The 19,676-nt window shown below is 47.5% G+C and overlaps 1 protein-coding gene across 13 annotated transcripts in view; it reads left to right on the top strand.

The window, feature by feature from the left end:
• DTNB (dystrobrevin beta) overlaps window positions 1–19,676 on the top strand; it is a 167,743-nt gene that overhangs the window by 77,734 nt on the left and 70,333 nt on the right. For all 13 annotated transcript variants that reach the window (XR_013229728.1, XR_013229726.1, XR_013229725.1 and 10 more), the window contains one exon: window positions 7,057–7,134. Coding sequence is in view for 10 of the 13 variants with exons in the window: in XM_077330649.1 (XP_077186764.1) it covers window positions 7,057–7,134 (78 nt within the window). In the remaining 3 variants the exon portion in view is untranslated. The remainder of the gene's footprint in view (window positions 1–7,056; window positions 7,135–19,676) is intronic.

Here is a 19,676-nt window from a genome sequence, read left to right as displayed (position 1 = left end):
TGGGGCTTGCAGTGCTTCCTGAAAACTTTCCGTGCTCCTCTGTACACACCATGCAACAGTCATCAGAGAGGGAGAGCCTTGCTGGGAATGTATTTATATCCTGGCCTCCATGCTAACCAGAGCAGGCAAATAATTCCTCTTCTTTTGCTATACATCAGCATTGCTTCCTCTCCAGCTGGGAATTAGTTGGAGCAGAGGACTAAGTTACTGATGCCTTGCTTTAATGCCCCCATGCCCTTGCTACCTGGCTTATTAAATTCCCTTGTGCTGCAGTTAGGAAACCAGTCACTAGCTTTTACAATCATTTTGTCCTTTGTAGTGTGTAGTCTTTAGCTAAAGAAGCAGGGCACTTAAAATCTTGCATGACGGCATGTTTTCTGTTTCCTTCTTGGGCCTCTTTGGGATGCAAGAGGGGTGGAGAAGAAGCTTGTCTCCCCCGTAGTCTCCCCTATAGTTACTCTTTGAAGAAGACCTGAGGCTGTTGTGTACAATCGCTTGTTGTCAACTGAAGAGCCCCCATTGGAAGAAGATCCCCAGTTCCTCCCAATAACACTGAATTTACCAAGTTGAATGTGTAATATTGCTTTTGGGCCTTGTTTGCAGAAGGCAGCAATTGGCTATTTACAAGAGTATGGCTGAATGGGATGGCATTGAATTAACTAAGGGGCTGTTGATGTTGGGGGAGGGCAGTAGGCCGCTAAATGGGGAAGGCGCAAGAAACCTCAGTTCTTTTTTTTTAGTTCTTTTTTCTTAGCCCGTCATTTTACATTTCACTCCATCATCACGGTAATTGAGGATTTTAAAAAGAAATGCTGAAGGCCATAGTATTTAAAGATCTGGAATGAGTCCATGATGATTTTGCATTATAATGGGAGAGTAAGTCTGGCGGTGTTATTTTTAGTTATTTACTTTATAGCCTTATTTTTCTTGCAGAGATTTAAGGTGGATTACAGAATAAAAACAGTGTGTTCGTACAGCATAAGGCATCCAATTAACAACACAATAGGACTAAGATTACAGAATAAGAAGGTAAATGCAAGCAAATTTGGGAGCCCTCCTTTGGGTGCTCCTGCGTTCTGAGATGAAGCGGGTAGCCTTCTCACTCACGGCACCAAAACTCTAGAACTCTGCCCTCAGGATGACTTGTCGGTCCCCTTCTGAGGCCATTTTCTACAAGACACTTTTTGTTTGTTGGCATTTCCTCAGTGATCCCTTCTTTCTACTCAGTAGTCTAATTCTTGTTTTTATCTTTGTATATGTGTCTTTTAGCTCTGGATTTAACAATGTGTGTTTGTTTTATTGGTTTAAATGGTTTTTAAGATGTAGTTGTGTTTTCTATGTTGAAATTTGTTAGCCCTCATGAGAAAGGCGGAGTCTAAATTTTGTAAAATAAATAAAAATAGGTAAGGCAAGATATACTATGATAATATAGTAAATGGAATTGCAAACATAGAAGACAAGGCAGTAAAAGTGGGATAGTATCTAGGATAATCATTGCAGTAGACTGAAGTCCTTATTCCATTGTGCTACAGTTCTAATCTCTTCGTAAAAAATGACCTCCTGAATATTTCTGTTTTGCACGTTCTGCAGAATGATAGAAGTATTGGCAGGCTGATCCACAAGGTGGGAGCTACGACAGGGAACACACATACGAGCCAGCAGTCTCTGATATTGGCCATTTGTAGGGTGCAGCTGTCAGAAGATATTGCTCAGATGAACAATGTTGACAGAGCATAGCAGGACGGGGCAGCCCTGCAGGTTAACTCTTAACATTCTGATGGAAGTAGATTTAGACGGGGGTAGTCAAACTGCAGCCCTCCAGATGTCCATGGACTACAATTCCCATGAGCCCTTGCCGGCAAGGGCTCATGGGAATTGCAGTCCATGGACATCTGTAGGGCTGCAGTTTGACCACCCCTGGTTTAGTAAATCAAACAAATGTGTATTATCTGTCTTGTTATTCCGGAGTGCAAAATTCTCCACCCCACAAAGTGTCCCTCGACTCTTGCTTTGCCTATCTTGTTCAACGAGAGAAAAAAAAACTATCCCTAGGCTACTAACAAACTTTTCAAAATAGTACAGAATAAGGAAAAGTAAAAAGTCTCTCCATTCTATGTTGCTTTATTGTAGTGTAGAATCCAACCAGAACGGTTTCTAGGTATATCCCGTTTTCAAAGGGTAATTTTCCTCAATGGTTGTCCTATCACTTTGTAAGTATATGGTAATCCGAATAGATAATTCAACACATCTATTAAATCTATTAAATCGTTTAAAGCAGGGGTAGTCAGCCTGTGGTCCTCCAGATGTTCATGGACTGCAATTCCCATGAGCCCATGCCAGCAAACGCTGGCAGGGGCTCATGGGAATTGTAATCCATGAACATCTGGAAGACCACAGGTTGACTACCTCTGCTTTAAAGTATACACCGACCTTTGCACTGTAGGGATGCTAGTAATCCAATTGCTCCCCCAGGGGAACTGATTTCTGTAGTCTGGTGAGAATCTTTCATTCTGGGGGTTCTCCAGGTCCCACCTGGAGGCTGGCATCCCTGAACACTGGCACCGTGCCACAGAGACCTCCCCTCCCAAGCATCCTTTCCTCCAGGGGAACTGATCTCTACAGTCTGGAGAGGAACTTTCATTTTGAGGGTTCTGCAGGTCCCACCTGGAGGCTGGCTTCCCTGAACAGTGGCAGGGATGCTAACCTCCAGGTGGGATCTGGAGATCCCACTTCTGGGGTTTCTCAAAGCCTGGAGAATATTTCAAAGGTTTCTCAGTGGTAAAGAAGTTGAAAAATGCTGACATAGTTGCAGTAATTGAGAAACTCTCTGTAAGTTCTTTGCCAACCAATTTTTCAGGAGCAGGCCACTGAGCTATGTCTAGTGAGGGAGGGGGGGAACATGATGTCACATCTGGTGGGAGTGTCTGCGTGATGTCACTTCTGGTGACATGTGACTTCCAGGGGCCTGGCAGGGAGATGTGGCATGCTGACATCACTTCTGGAGTTTCTCAAAGCCTCAAAATTGTTTCAGGGGTTTCTCAGCTTTGGTGCAGAGGTTAAGAGAACAGGAGAACTGGGTTTCCTTCCCCACTCCTCCCCATGCAGCCAGCTGGATAACCTTGGGCTAGTAATAGTCCTGATAGAGCTGTTCTCACAGAGCAGTCTTGTCAGGGCACCTCACAAGGTGTCTGTTGCTGGGAGAGGAAGGGAAGGTGATTGTAAGCCACTTTGAGACTCCTGGTAGTAAAAAGTGGGGCATAAAAACCAACTCTTCTTCTCCTCAATGGTGAAAAGGTTGAAAAAAGCTGGGTTAGACTGAAAGGGAGAGCCTCAAAAGTGGGCAAAGTGTCTTGATTATAAATAGTGGGAGTACTATTTTATTTTGGGCTTTGACTGCCGTGGGAAGGTTAGGTGGGGCTAGACTATTGTCTTACTGTGTTTATAATGCTTAGATGTTGGTCAGGAGTGGCAGCCTAATAAGTATGATCTAAGGGTTAAAAGAGAAACAAAAAAACCCCAATAAATAATTGAAGGACGTTTTTAACAATTACTTATAAGCCATCTTGAACCATGTAAAATAGTGGGGTATAAATGTTTTAATAAATGTGTAGCTTCCATGGAGCTGCATGAAGTCGTCACAACCCTGTACGTTAAAAGCATTCTGAAAACAGCTAAGAGAGAGGTAATCTCAGAGGTGGATTATTTTCGGGTGGGGAGCATCTGACAAAACACATCAGGCACTGCTCTCTGTCCTCTTTTGGAGGTTCTCGCCCTTCTGCAACCCTTTTAACCTTAAAAGAGGAAAGGAAAATGTGGTTATCTGCCAGAGGTACCATTAGTTGCCTGAGACTGCATTTGTTTAGTCTTGTTTGTGCTATTTTTGCTGGCAATCAATAGCTTCCCTGCAGACCCAGCCACTGTGTTATAGAGTGATGACAAGGGAGTGTGCAATTGCCCTGGGAGTGGATCCCCCCCCCTTTATTTTTAGCCAGATGGTCCTATTTAGATTTGCCAGTGGAGAGAAGCTAAACACACTGGAAACAATTTACCAAGGATGACCACACATTTTCTTGGGCAGCCTTGGAAACCTTTCATAATGTAGGAGGCCCTCTGATGCTCCTTAGTTTGACCTCTGGATCTGGGATACTCTGTGAATTCTTGGTTAGTCTCTTGCATCCTTTTAGCAAACCAAACTCTCCAATTGTTTGCAAAAGGCAAAACCGTACGATGTGTGCCACGCGTCCTTAATATTGTTTCACTGGGGGACCCAGAGAGTTAAACCTGATTTGGTTTTGACCCGCAGGAACACTGGTGTTAGGGACCAGTTAGCATGATGCACCCTCTGATAATTTCCTCACACTTCTAGATAATTTTCCTGCTGACATGACTTAGATATGTTTATGTCTGAATCAGCCAGATTGCTCAGGCTGTTAACTAACATTCTGCCCTCTGCCTGGCCCAGTCAGTTATTTGGTTTACTGAGGACGAGGGAGCGGGAATGAATTGGCAAGGAGGATGTCTTGAGCATCTAGTGGATGATCTATGGCAAAGCTAATGAAGCGCCTTTAGAGCCTACTCTATGCTGGTGAAGAAAGTGTGCTTCCCCACCATCACTGTGACTGCCGAGAGCCATGCATCAAAATCTTTCCAAGTGGTCAGGTGCCTTTTTACATCCAATTAAAAGTGGCTGGTATCTGTTCTAGATTGGGTGCCGTATCGATTTCAGAGTATATCTAGAGCTTGTGCTTGTCTCTCTGCTTGTTGGCTGTTTATTTTATTTTTTCATTTCATTTATAGCCTGCCACTTGCATGCAGTGGCTCGTGGTAGGTAGCAATCCAGATAAAACCCACAACAAAATCCCTTAAGATAAACCAATTAACCCACCCATAGTGGCGAGAGTAACCTTTCTCCTGCACCACAGGCTTCAGATTGGTTCATCAGGGCATACGGGAAGACTGATGACCTGACCTCAACCAAGGACCTGGCAGAGGAGCTCCATTTTACAGACCCTGCGGAACTGTGAAAGCTCCATCAGGGCCCTTAGCTCTCCTGGGAGCTCATTTCACCAGGCCAGGGCCAGGTCCAAAAAGGCCCTTGGCCCTGGTCGAGGCCGTGAACCTCCCTCAGGCCAGGGAACTCCAACAATTAGCACCTGCAGAGTGAAGCGCCCTGTGGGGGCCATAAAAACATTGGCAGTCCCACAGATATGTGGGACCCTGACTGCAGGATAATGCCCTGATCTGGGCAGTACCAGCAACCAATGCAGCTACCTCAGCACAGCCCCGCCTCAGTGAGGTAATGGGCTAACAACTTGTGGTCAACCACATCAGTCATGGCCAACACATCAAGCATCAGGAGGATAGCTGAACCACCTTGATCCAGCTGGTACCGGAGATTATCTGGCAAGGTGACCAACACTGCTTCCACACTGTGGCCAGAGTGGGGGTAAATGCTTGCGGGCTGCTGGAGTGCAGACTCAGGCAGACCTGTTGGAACCACACCATGCCAATTTCACAAAGACTACATTGCTCCAAGATGGTTTCCAGGCTAAGTCCATGTGGTGGCTCTGACCTTGCATAGGACTGGGCCCAGGATACCTAGAGGGACTGCCTACTCCCATATTAATTCAAACCACGTATTAAGACCTGTCTTGGAGGTCTACTCCATATGAAGCATGGTGGGTGGCTGGAGCAGGGCTTTCCCCACAGTGGCCCTTCTTCCCTCTACGAACTCAGGAGTCAAGGGTGTTGTTTTAAATTAAAACAGTTGTTGGGGGGCACAACAATTCAGTGATGACTTTTTCTCTGCTTGGCTGTCCAGCTGTATAGTTCCTGTGTTAGGTAATTTGTTTTTAGGCGTATTTTTGTTCTTGCTGGTCTATGCTAGATGCCTTGGAGCCATTCCCCCCCCCCCCCCCCCGATCATCAAGACCAAAACAATCACTGACCTCATGCTGCAGTGGAGTAGGGACTATTAGTCTCTGTTGCAACAATAGCCAAGCCCTTCAAAGTGCAAGTCAGACATATTGTCAACCCTTTCACTCATCAATCTGTCTGCAGGCTACAAGGCTAATCAGGAGAAGTCTTGCAGAAGTGCTTTTCTGGTCACTCCAAGTCTTGCAGGGTTGGGCTGGCATAACTATGATGATACTTGCAAACAGGTAGTGAGCGTGATTTTTTAAACTAAAATTAATATAATCCCAGAGCAATTGGTTGAACTTCAGTCTCTTTGTGAAGGCCAGACCATGCAGCCAAATGGGCTGGATCTCATCCCCATAGTTTTAATGGCCTTATCCTATTGCAACTAGGCCGATCAGCATGAGCAGGAGGATGCTGGAGCAAACTCTGGGGTAGTCAACCTGTGGTCCTCCAGATGTCCATGGACTACAATTCCCATGAGCTCCTGCCAGCGTTTGCTGGAGGACCACAGGTTGACTACCCCTGTTAGTACGTTGTATCCTTTAAAGGTGCTGGCTCTGCTGCAGCCTTGTGATTCATTAAAGACCATCCTTGAGAAAGAACTTCCTTAGGCATGGAATTGGGGTCACTGTGGGTAAGCAGGTAGATGTGAGTTCCTGCATTGTACAGGGGGTTGGACTAGATGACCCTGGAGGTCCCTTCCAACTCTATGATTGTGTGATCCTATTTTATGATTCTATGAATGACCGTAACGGTCTGGTCTCCTCCTCCACTACCAAATGAATCCTTCATCTTCTGGAAAAGAAAAGCACTGATCTGGGATTTTATCTTTTTTTTTCAGAGCCAATCTATTTCCAGTGCTGCAAAAAACAAACATGGCAGCTGGGGCTAGGATGTCAGTTAGTTACTGCAACCAACCGAGAAAGACTGAAACAGTAGTGATGGGAAACCTTAGGCCACAGGGGTAGCTGGAGGCCCTTCAGGCTTGATGTTAACTCTCAGTGACTCATAAGAAGGTCATTGAGTATCATCCAATATGGTGGTCATTGTGTGTTCCTCCCCTCCCCCCCCCCCCCAACTATGTGCTATTTGCCCATTTACTGACCATAATGTGCCATCTCTGGTTTTGTATTTCAGCCCTCCTCGGCTCCTTGCGAACATGAATGATGCCATGGTAACACACATGTCTTCTGGAGCCCCTACGCCAACAAAAAGGTAGGCATATGAGGCATATACAAGAGGCAGGTGGTTCACCATAAGGTATCTTTAAACCGCCCGTGGCGCCACGGGCGCCACGGACTATATAATTCGCTAAGAGGGGTAGAGGTGGGATTAGTCCGTGATGAGGAAGGGTCCGGATTGGACCCTTCCTCACGACAGACAATCGGAGGGACCAATTGGCAGGCGCAAAGCGCCTGCCGATTGGTCCCTCCGATTCCCAGCTCCAGGAACTGCGAGCCGCCGACCCAGGGAGCCCTTGATTCCCAGTTCCTCCCGGCCTGACGCCGTGAGAGGCGCGAAGCGCCTCTCGCCGCATCAGGGCGCCGACCCAGGGAGCCCCCGGCAGTCACGCCAGGGGTTCCCTGCCTGGCGGGCTGACGCGGCGAGAGGCGCGAAGCGCCTCTCGCCGCGTCAGCCCGCCGCAAAACAAACAAGCTCGCAGCCGCCGACCAGCCCGCCGCCGCCGCCGCCGACTTAGGTAGGACCTAGCGCCCGCTGCATTCCCCTGCAGCGGGCTTGATTACTAGTCTGGTATAAATTCAAAGATGGGAGATTGGGGAATGAACCATGATGAGCTTGTGCACTGGGTGTTTCTGAAGCAATGATCCCGTTCCTGCAGCCTCTTCTCCTTTCTTTAGTAAAAATATCTTAATTATTTACTACTCCTCATTTCAGTTTTCATTCCCCTGCCCCTTCCTGCCAGTTGGGTCATTTTTAATACACTGCAGAAGCATGAAGGGTTTTGGTGAGTTAGAAACAGCCCCCTTCTTTCTACCCTGCTCCATCTCATAGGGCAGGATTCTTTTTCCATCACTCATGGACAGGCTGAAGCAAGTGAATTGTCCATACCGAAGTGGGAAAGTACTGCTGGTGGAACCTGGAGGTCCAGACCAAGAGTGCGGTTTCTTCTGAGTCAAAAGTTCTCTTATGCTGAGTTGAACGGGGGACAGCCCAGGCCACCTGGCTGTCAAAGTAGCCTACTCCCATTATGCAGTAGGGTGAAGGACACAGCAGTGAGTGAATGTTCCAGTGCTCAGTCTTTGAAAGGGCTGCAGTAAGTGACGTTTGGTTTTTAGTCCCATTCCGCTGCACAGACTAAGAGATTCAGGCCGAGCTTCTCATTTGTCTGTTGAAGAGCATTCCATCTTCAGATTAAGCAAAAAAATATTATTTTCACATCAGTGCCTTTTGTTTTCTTTAACAATTAATGTGATTTTAATTCCCTTGTGTCTCATAGGTGTAAATAATGCATTGATCTTTTCCCTTGTGCAAGTTTGGTTTGGGGTGATTAGATGGAGCAGGATTGGTGCAAAATATTTCACAGGAAAGTTGCTGTGAGCATCTATCTCAATTAGCTGTGCATTTGGTCATTTTCAGTAGGTTGTGGACAGTCTTGTGTTTACTTCATTTTTATACTGTCTTTCTCCTCGACGAGGATCCAAAGTGCTACATTGGCCTCGCCTTCTCCTGGGGCTGGGATATACACTGAGTGTGTGTGCCTGGCCCTGTCAGAAAGTGAGCCCACTTGAGGTAGGAGGGACTCAGGGTCAAGGGAGAGAGTGCAAGAGACAATTGTACTCATTATGACTTGCACCCCATTCCTCTCCTACTGTAGAGATTTCCATGTGAGAAATGTTGGAGGGTCAGCCAAAATTCACCGGAAGCAAGCACTGGGAATTATCTTCAGCTGTTGCCATTACAACTATTCATTCCCCCCACCCCCAATTCCAGGAAACCACAGAGCTGGGATAGAAGTTGCAGCAGCAACACCTGACCCTGTAACTGGGCTTGTGCAGTGCTCACAGCATTGCTGGCGCCAATTCTGAGCTGCATGCCAGCATTTTCTGAGACACCCGTCAGTTGGGCTTATATGCTGCCCTTTGGATGCAGCCTGATCTCTGTTCTAGAGCCTGTGCAGTTATCTAACTGTTTATTTGACCCGGGTGCCAAAAGCCTGCTACTAGACCGGGGTAGTCAAACTGCGGCCCTCCAGATGTCCATGGACTACAATTCCCAGGAGCCCCTGCCAGCATTCACTGGCAGGGGCTCCTGGGAATTGTAGTCCATGGACATCTGGAGGGCCGCAGTTTGATTACCTCTGCACTAGACCATATAATTGGGAAGTGCTGGAGAGCATGGTTGGGTTGCCTCAGTTTCAAGGCTTCTCGATAAGCCTCACAAGATTAGGCAAGGGGAGGAGGGAGCTTTGAGCGAGGCGCTTGTAGTCCCATGTGAGCGTGCAACATTGAGCAAGCAAGGTCGAAGAAGTGAATGGCAAAGCAGACGAAAGACAGGGTCATCTCAAGGAAAACCCCGTGGTTCTCTGGCGTGCTAATTATTCAGACCTTCAGCACATACTGCTCTTGTTAGCAGTTTTTAAAAAAATCAAAATCTCAGGGTCTCTTCTCCTTTCCATGTAGAATATGTATGCGTTCCGAACTGGTTTATGCTCAAGGATTTCCATTGCAACTGCTACCCTCTTCTGGGTCTGAGGCACGAATCTTGCCAAGTGTCTTCATAAATGTTGGTGGTTCTCGAAATCTGGTGCTGACCTTTCCTGTTCATAGAAAAGAAGGCAGTTGCTAGGGGAAAGCAGGAAGAATCCAGAATCAAGGTAAAAGGGGGGGGGGGGATGCATTGAGTCAGCAGAGGAACAAGAAGGGGAAGGAAGGGGATTAGACTTGAAAGAGAAATAATTCTGCAGCTTTTAAAATCTTGGCTTGTAGCATCTCATAAGAACCCCCTAGCAAGATCAAACTAACAAGCCATCTAGTATCCATGGGAAACTTGCAAGACAGATAATGATGGATAGCCCCAGCTGTCGTCTCCAGCTGTTTGTTTCTTCTTGAGAAGAGCCCCTGATTGCCTTCCTAACTGTCATGACTAATAGACCACCTTCCATGAACATGTCTCTCTACCTAAAATTCTTGCAAGCCAGGACCGGTAACTGGAGTGCAGGGACAATAACTAGAGAAAGATGAGACTGATCTTGTTCCTGGTATCTAAGAACTTCTGTGCGTGGGTGAGCATACTCAAGGGGAATGCGGGGGGACGAAGCCTACCCACCCTCTGTAGAATCAGCTGAAAACCATTCCAGCCAGTACCAAGATGAGGTTCCCACTCTTCCCCCTTCCCCAGGCCACAAACCCATAGATTCATGTACAGGCATTAACAAAGGCCTTGCCAGTCCTTCTCCACTGCAGGAACGTGATCATTTTCTTGAGGTACAATCAGGCAGAGTTCAAGGACATGATAGTGTGGGACACAGCATTGCCCTGGGCAGAGAGGTAGACCCCCATTTTACTGGGAAAGTTGGTCCGCTGTGCAGCATGCCCTCTGCAGTGGTGATGTTTTGATTGTCATCCCTGCTGTGGTATGCAGAACAGTTCTGCGCCAGAGTTCTTGGCTTGCAGATGGTGAAGTATCCTTGGGGCAAGGTGGACCAAAGAGCAGCAGCCTGCCTGAGGACACAGCCTTGTGAGCGCTAGAAGGGCTGATCTAGGCTATCTGGTGCCAAGTTCCTGAAGCAGTTGGGACTCACAGTACATGGAAGGAACCAGGATGCTACTACTTGGGGAACAGAATTCTGCAGTTCTCTTTTGACTGGCCTAGTCAGTATCTGGCATCCTCCATCATCACATTACATCGCTTTTTATAGTACCCACTGATATGTGTTGGGCAGACCTACCAGTCAGGGTTACTTATAAAATGTAAAGAACTCTCTTCATTTGAGCAGTTCTTTAGTAGGGGTGGGAAATGGCCTGTTAGGAACGTGATTGGCTGAGATGACCTCCTCTTCCTTTTTTTTTTGGGGGGGGGGGAGCGGGCGGCTTGGAGACATTCACATGACATGCCTGCATCTGAGTGCAGGATGCTATTTCAAAATTATGCTCCTGTCCTGCTGAATGATAAAATCAATGCTTCCCAGCCTCTCTGAATTCAGTGTGATATGGACTGGCGATTCTACAGCCAACAAACACCGTACTGGCAGACTACTGCTGTCTTGACCTGTGGCAGAGAACTCTGAGCCAGCGCCCCTGGCTTTCTGCTATTGGAACATTATGAAGGGTTGCAGCTGGCCTAAACAGTTGACCCATAGGATTGCCAAGAATCGGACACGACTGAAAGGCTAACATCATAATCAGACCTTTTGTACTTGGCACAGTAGTACAGGCTGCAGGAGCCACAAGCTCAGCCTAGCAGTCTGCCCAGGGAAATGGCGCTTTAGCCATTGATTGTGCGGATGCAGAGCTTCAAGCCCATTGCAAACCTACAAATAAACCAGATTAACTTGTGCCTGCAGATTTGGCACACACCGCTGGCAGCGACATGCTGTCTGAAGCTCTGCCCATGAGGTTGGGAGTTCGATCCCAGCAGCCGGCTCAAGGTTGACTCAGCCTTCCATCCTTCCGAGGTCGGTAAAATGAGTACCCAGCTTGCTGCTGGGGGGTAAACGGTAATGACTGGGGAAGGCACTGGCAAACCACCCCATATTGAGTCTGCCATGAAAACGCTAGAGGGCGTCACCCCAAGGGTCAGACATGACCTGGTGCTTGCACAGGGGATACCTTTACCTTTACCTGTTTATTTATGTTTATTTATGTTTGGATTTATATAACCGCCGCTCTCAGAGAACTGGCTCACGGCGCTTTACAGTCTTATAATACAGAGTTATCACTAACTCTTACATGAGCACAAGCTTAAGCTCCTGTAACAAAGACCTCTGTATACGACTCTCTCACTTGGCATCCAGATCCCTTTCCATTCCCTCTGGGAGTATTCATTCTGTCAGAGTTGTAACATCCCGGATAACCGGAGGCTTTTGCACTGCCTGATAGAGTGGATTAAGTCAAAGCATTCCACAGTTTCAAATATAATTTTTCTTGCATTTCTTACATGTCATCTCCTCTCTGTCCTTTAATGGAACTTGCCTGGACTTGGCTAAGTGTGGGAGATGCCGCACATATCCTTGGTTTTTATGTTCTTGCTGCAAAAACTAAATGGGCAGCAGTTCTGAGAGTATTGAGTTGTGTCCAAGGGAGCCCTTCCTTGAACAGATGGCACTTCCGCTCACGAAAGTAGGCAGCCATGAGTTTTGGGGGATTTCCACTAAAACTGTATCCCACATTTTTCCTCAGGGTCCCTTCCCCTCTTCTGGGGTGAGGCTAGGAGAGACAGGAGTACGTGGGAAGGATCCATTTTGCCAGCAGAGCTCCCATTGTGGATCTCACCCACTCTTCTGAGTTTGACTGACCTGCTATGAATGAGCATTTTCCTGAGTAGCTAAAGGGTGGGCAGAGATGAAAAATGTGACCATTCCCTGATGATGGATGTGTGTCTCCCCTTGCTTTGAAAAGTGACATCCCTGAGCTAGCCTGAGGGACAGGGAAGCAGTTTGGTTGCAGTTCTTGGGTGATAAATACAAAGGGAGCGGTGAGTTTTAAACTGTTTTCCTGGCTTTTGATCAGGAATTACAGGGGTCTCAGCAGCAGCTTTGGACCCTCTGATGAAGGACAATTAATTTTGCTGCCTGCTTTTGGCTGCTTTCTTCCATTATTTCTATGATTCTATGATGATCTGGGGCCAAGGGACCAAGCCCTATGAAGATAGGTTGAGGGACTTGGGAATGTTCAGCCTGGAGAAAAGGAGGTTGAGAGGGGACATGATAGCCCTCTTTAAATATTTGAAAGGTTGTCATTTGGAGGAGGGCAGGACGCTGTTCCCATTGGCTGCAGAGGAAAGGACGCACAGTAATGGGTTTAAACTACAAGTACAACGATATAGGCTAGATATCAGGAAAAAAAATTCACAGTCAGAGTAGTTCAGCAGTGGAATAGGCTGCCTAAGGAGATGGTGAGCTCCCCCTCACTGGAAGTCTTCAAGCAAAGGTTGGATACACACTTTTCTTGGATGCTTTAGGAAGCTTTGGGCTGATCCTGCGTTGAGCAGGCGGTTGGACTAGATGGCCTGTATGGCCCCTTCCGACTCTGTGATTCTGTAATTCTATTTCCCACTTGTCTGCTTGTGAATAAAATCAGTATTTAGTACAGAGAGTCTCCAGCATTCCCTAGTCTAGTTCAAATGAAAGTAAAAAAACATTCCTTGTGTTACACCTAGTTTTCGCTTCAAGCTCTGGGAGAATGAGGAGGACCCAACAACTCTATTGTCAGCTTCATTTTTAAAAAGAGCAGTGACTTAGAGGCACAAGATGATGCATAATTAAGTCAGTTGCTTGTGAAATATGCAACAGCTCAGCTGCATTATACTGCTTGGAAAGACACCTGGGTTTTTGAATGGGAGAATGATATGCAATTAAGCCAGCTGTTGAAATATGCATGCCTGCATTGAGTTGACTGAATGATGCCAAAATGTTCATCAGCTTTGGAAGAGAAATGCCCCGGACATGGGAGGCCAGTATGTGATAAGGCAGAATTTTTTGGGGGAGGAGGAAAGATGACTTTGCTTGTGTTTATTAGACATCTGCTACCACAAAGGTTGTTAGCCACCCTCTTTCATTGGGATGGCCAATAATACCCAGTGGTTTGGAGGCACAGCACTGTCTCTGAATCGAGGAGCAAGTTGCTTCTGCTCCCAAAGCATAGCTGGCAGGCAGAAGAGTTGGGGGGGGGGGTCAGCAGCTCAAGACCCCAGTGTTGCTAAATGATAAAAGTACTCCTCCATAGTTGGATGGGATTTTCTCTCTCAAACAGCAGAATGGGTCTGCATCTCTTTTCAGTGTTGGCGGGAGGGGGACAGGAAAGGGAAGCAACTGCATGTGTTTGGGGGCAAGACGTCTCAGTGACTTGCCCTTTCTCCCCAAGGATGGTCCTGAGCTGCTGCCTTCGCCCCCCAGGAATTGGGAGGCCCCTTTGGGGCTGGAAAAGGTCGAGATTCATTTCATGGAATGGTTGAACTTCAGGACACTTATGCTACCTTGAACCCAACTATGCTGGTGTTTATAACTGAGCAGCATCTCTCTCTGTGTTCCCTCCTGCTCTCTCGCCATGGTGACCAGAAGGCCTGCCCCCGTGCAGCTGGCAGTGGGAAGTGTGTGTGTGTGGGGGGGGGCACAGGACAGAGTCCAATGCATCCGGGAGTGGTATGGGTAGGCCTGGCGTTGTGGAGGCTGCTGCACGAGACCAAGGAAGACTGACTGATTGCAGCAACAGTAACGCGTGTAAATGCCTCTGGGTCAACAGGTCTTTTGCCCAGGGACAAAAGAAAATTGGAAGTGTCATCTGTATATGCAGCTGAGAGTTAAAATGTCACAGTCGTCATGACTTTGCTAGAGGACAAATAAGCAGGTTGTAGATCAAATCAAGCCTGAATTCTCCCCGGAAGCTAAAAGGTGGCTGTGGCTATTGTATTTTGGTTAGAGCAGGGCACCTGAAAGGACAAACTAGGAAGAGTTGAAGGCAGCAGGAAAAGAGGAAGACTCAGCATGAGATGGATGGACTCAATGAAGAAGAAGAAAGAAGAAGAGTTGGTTCTTATATGCCACTTTTCCCTACCCGAAGGAGGCTCAAAGCGGCTTACAGTCACCTTCCCATTCCTCTCCCCACAACAGACACCCTGTGGGGTGGGTGAGGCTGAGAGAGCCCTGATATTACTGCTCGGTCAGAACAGTTTTATCAGTGCCGTGGCGAACCCAAGGTCACCCAGCTGGCTGCATGTGGGGGAGCACAGAATCGAACCTGGCATGCCAGATTAGAAGTCCACACTCCTAACCACTACACCAAACTGGCTCTATTGCCCTCCATTTACAAGGCCTGAGCAAGGCTGTTAATAGGACTTTTTTTTTTGAGGGGGGGGGCGGTGTCATTCATGAATAGAGTCTGACTCATGGCACTTAACAGTCACCCACAGTAGCAAGGGTGTGGAATTGAAGGGTGGAGGGGTTTGTGAATCCTGGGGCTCTGTGCAGAAGCTGGCTGAACAAAACAAGGATTCTGGCTGTGCTTGAGTATCCACTGGAAGGTGATGTGGAGTTGAGGTGGCCATTCGGTTCTGGGGAAGAAAGGCATTGCCTCTCAGCATGATGTCTTACCTTTCATATCATAACCGACCTCAAGCCCTGCTTGTGTGTATATTGCATACTGTGCAGTAGAAAAGAACTGATAAGGTAGATGAGCAAACCAAGGGAAGTTTCTGCTGTTTGGAAGTCAGGGAGAGGTACGTGGGGTGCAAGTCTGTGGCTCAGTGATAGAGCATCTCCACTGCATGCAAAAGAATACCAGGTTCTCACTTGGAAGGGTTCAGGCGGCAAGTGATCCGAAAGGCCTGAGACCCTAGAGAGCCGCCACCAGTAAGACAATGCTGACCTTGATGATGTGTTTCTTGTGAGGGGTGTGCCTCTCACAAGCGCTGAGAAATCTTTACAGTTGAGAAGAACTGGGGCATCAAGGAGGGCTGCTGATCTCCTATAGATGTTGATCTTAAATGCTTTTGGAATAAAGCAGTGCTGAAAATAAAAGCAGTGCTGTTATGGCTTCTGAGACGGTTATTGATTTGGGTCTCATCAGGACATAAGAGCCCTTAAGGTCTTCCTAGTCCAGAATTCTGTTCCCAGCAGAAGCCAACCACATGCCTCTGGGAAGCCCACAACAAGAGCGGCAGAAAGTCAACAGACCTCTTCCCTTTTTTTGTCCTGATATTCACAACCACACTGCCTCTGAGCATGGAGGCTCCATTTTGCCATCAGCCACTGATAGACCTCTCCTCCTGAATGGATGTGTCTTGTCTCCTTTTAGAACCATCTAAGACAGAGGCCATCTGCATATCTTGCGGCCATGAATCCCACGTTATCATTGTCTAGCCTTGGGTCCAGCTGAGTTGCTGAGACTCCATTTAAAAAAAATAATCATCTCCTGGTTTGTATAAATTTGGTGCATGGAGAATTTCCATGATGAGACATGATGCCTAATATCCTTCACACTCCCCCCCAAGCCCCCTCCCCTCTTATCCACCTGCATTGTCTCTTTTTGTGCTTCTCCAATGCAGGAGGTTGTGTCGGCAATAAACAGAGAGCTGTGGAGGCCCTGAAATCTATTTAGAGCTATGCTGGGTCTTGGCAGAGGAGTAGCGCACTTGAGTGTGCAACCTGCCAGAGACAGAATTGGGTCAGGGAAAGCGTCTCCTTTGGGGCGAAAGAAGCTCTCCCCAGAAGAGGTGCGTCTTTTAAGAGCAATATTTGTCAAGTGTCCAGGTCTTCAGCATTTCCCACCATTTGTCCGGCTGTTGTATTACAGCTTCAATCTCCGGGGGGTTAGCAAAAGCAAAGAATCTGTAAAAGGTACGTGAGATTAAAAATTAAGCATCAGGGCTGTCAGAACTGTGCCTGCACACCATCTCACATGTAGATAAGCAAAGTTTGTGAATATTTGGGGAAAATACACTCATGAGCTGAAACAAACAATCCCAACCACTGATCTTACTGTATGACGGCACGTTGGACGCAGTCGTGAGATCGCTACCTGCTTTCATTCTGCCACAAATGGAGTTTGAGTCTGGTGGACAGTTTCTGAGCTTCATTTTAATTATTTATTATTTTATTTAATTTATTGAATTTCTATACCAGCGGTTCCCCAACCTTTTTATCACCAGGGACCAGTCAACACTTGACAATTTTACTGAGGCCTGGGGGGGTGGTAGTCTTTTGCCGAGGGATGTCGCCACCGCCTGAGCCCCTGCTCCACTTGCTTTCCCGCCACCACCCCTGACTTCCCGCCACCTGCTGGGGGCGCTGCCAACAGCAGCTGTGCACTGCCACGCCAAGGGGGAGCCCCAGCCATGGCAGCCACTGGAGAGCACCAAAGGTGAGCCAGCGGCAGAGTGGCAGGGCAGCCCCCGAGGCAGCAGCCGGGGAGGAGGACGAGGAGGAGCCGCGGCCTGGTACCAACTGATCCACGGACCAGGACCGGTCTCCGAACCGGGGGTTGAGGACCACTGTTCTATACCACCGTCCCATAGGGCTCAACACAGTTTCCATAACTTCCCTGCTCAGTCTTTACTTTTCTCTTACTTTCAGTCAAAAGAGTCTGGCTCCTCCACCCCTTTGCCTCCATGTCCCTGCTGATTCTTTAGGTCTTACAATGCTAAGGCTCTCTGAAAGAGCTCATTAGGAGGCACAGGCCTCTCCAGACAAAAGGGAATCTCCTTAATACGGGGTGAGCTGTAGATAATGGACAGCCCACTTTCTTACTGCACAGGAAAGAAAACATCAATTACATTTGAAGTGACACCCACTGAATTATAACAAAAAAATCCATCTGTTTGGGTTTATGCTCAATCTGTGTAGTCTCATGGCTGTAGATCTGAGAGATTTAGAATGGATCAGGTGGTGGTTCTTTTAGAGGGCCAGCTTGTTTATCAACCGGTTGGTAATTTGCCTGGATTGATGATGCAAAATTGGTTACAAATCGCTGTTAGGTTGCTATTAGGGGAGGATTTTCTCAGGGAATTGGTTGTCTGGGGCATGGCATTTAAATAAAACTGGAAGTAGATTGTGCTTGGCTTTCCTACAGGCGCCCTTCAAATGATGCTGCTACACAATTATCCTGTAAAACAAACAGCTGGGTAACTACCCTGAAGTGCCATGTTCTAGAAGCAATTTGGTGATGTCATTAGCCAATGTGCACATACCCTCCTCTGCCCTCAGAGTTTCATTGTTCTGAAATAGTTTAATTTCACTGGCTAAGACAGTGCTAATTTTGAAGCAAAAGAATCCAAGGTGATACCCTTCTTCAACTAAAGTTCAGGTTTACTAACATAAAAGGTGATTTAATGAATACAGGTGACGATAAATGTCAATTATATCTGGCTGAGGCTCATTTCTCATTGAAGAGATAAGTCAGTACATGCCTGCGCTGCACAAATTTTCTTTTTATTTCGCTTACATCTAGCCTGCCTTTCTCACTGGGATAAAAGGTGGCTTCAGAAATTCAAAACGGCTTTGGGCTTACATGATCGGATATTCCATATCGTAGCTCTTGCTTAGCTCTCGTACTCTCACTCACTAGCATGAAGTAATGACTGAGTTGCTTCTCCTTTGGTAGGCTGGACTGACTGTAGGGTTGTTTTAGAGGGAACTTAGTGTTGCTCAGGAAGACTGTTTAGCAGTAAAGATTTAAGCCCAGATCTTTCTTGCATGCTGCTTTTCAGGAATCAGAGCATGCCAAAAATAGTCTCTCTATAGCAGGGATCTCTGGGCCCCATGATGCTTGCTGATACCTTTTCTCGCATCCACCAAGTGTTTTAGAAAGTGGGAAGGGCAGGTGGGGCCTTCCCCCAGGAATGCTTCTGATTTTTGAAAACGCTGCTTTGGCAACAATCACCTTGAGAGCACAAGGATCTTCTCTAGAAGGTAGGCTGTGGCAGCCGTTTTGTACCTACCTCTGCCTCCCACTGCAGCCATTTTGAGGCTATCCAATATGGTGTTGTGATTAGGGATGGCGGCTTCACACCGGGTGAGCTGGGTTTGTTTCCCCGCTCCCCCACATGCAGTCAGCTGGGTGACCTGGGCCCACCACAGCACTGTGACTGTTCTGACTGAGCAGTAATATCAGGGCGCTCTCAGCCTTACCCACCTCCCAGGCACTTTTTCCGCACAGGGGGGAAAGGACGGGCCGGTGCTCGTATGGCAATGGGGCTAATCCCCGCTTCCGCATGATGTTGGCACCATCATGGCCCTGGCCCACTTTAGGCCCTCCATTGCCCCACAGCAAGGGAATGCCGACATTTTTATGTTCCCTTTTTCACCGCAGATGCCAACAGGGCCTGTCCCAGGACAGACTAGTATGGACGGGGACAAGTCCTACGGCATCCCAGAAGGTACAAAAAATGCCCCAGTCAGCTCTGTGCCACTGCTAAGCTTTTTTTTTTTTTTTTTTTGATGAAACCCTCGTGAAATATTTCTTAAAAAAAACCCCACTGCTGTAAAGTCTGGTGGAACCCCTCCGCCCCAGCTGCCTCATGCAGAGGCAGTAATCCAGGACGGGACAAGTGCAGCAGGGGAAATCATCCCCTGTGACAACCTGGGAAATGCCAGGGCTAATTGCCACATCACAAGGAACCACCGGTGGCCTAGTGCAGCCACCGCCATGCAGAAAACATAAGGGTGTCTTTTGTGGGGAGAGGAAAGGGAAAGGCGATTTGGGACTCCTGGTAGAGAAAAGCTGCATATAAGAACCAACTCTTCTTCCTCTTCTTCTTCACTGTGTCAGAATTCCAAAGGTGTCCAAAGACTCAGAATGGTTGGGGACCCCTGCTCTATAGTTTCTCCCAGCCCGTTCCAAGAAAACAGTAACCACCAGCAAGATTTCTTCTTCTGAATCATTCTGAAGGCCTGATCCTATGCCATTTGATCTGGAGCACAGTCAAACTGTGGTTTTAACAGTCATGGGAGGAGGGGGTAGCTTTTGCTTCTCTAAATCAAGCACAAAGTGGAGGCTTTTGAACCTCTCCCAAGGTAGCTGAAGCAAAGCAAATCCATATGTGGGTGCAAGTGGATTAAGGAAAGGAGGTGAAGAGGCTCTATA

This window comes from Paroedura picta, chromosome 1 (genome assembly GCF_049243985.1).
Source record: "Paroedura picta isolate Pp20150507F chromosome 1, Ppicta_v3.0, whole genome shotgun sequence".
In the NCBI taxonomy this organism is placed as follows: Eukaryota; Metazoa; Chordata; class Lepidosauria; order Squamata; family Gekkonidae; genus Paroedura; species Paroedura picta.
Note: the sequence above shows the minus strand (reverse complement) of the source record. Positions and strands in the feature narration are given on the sequence as shown.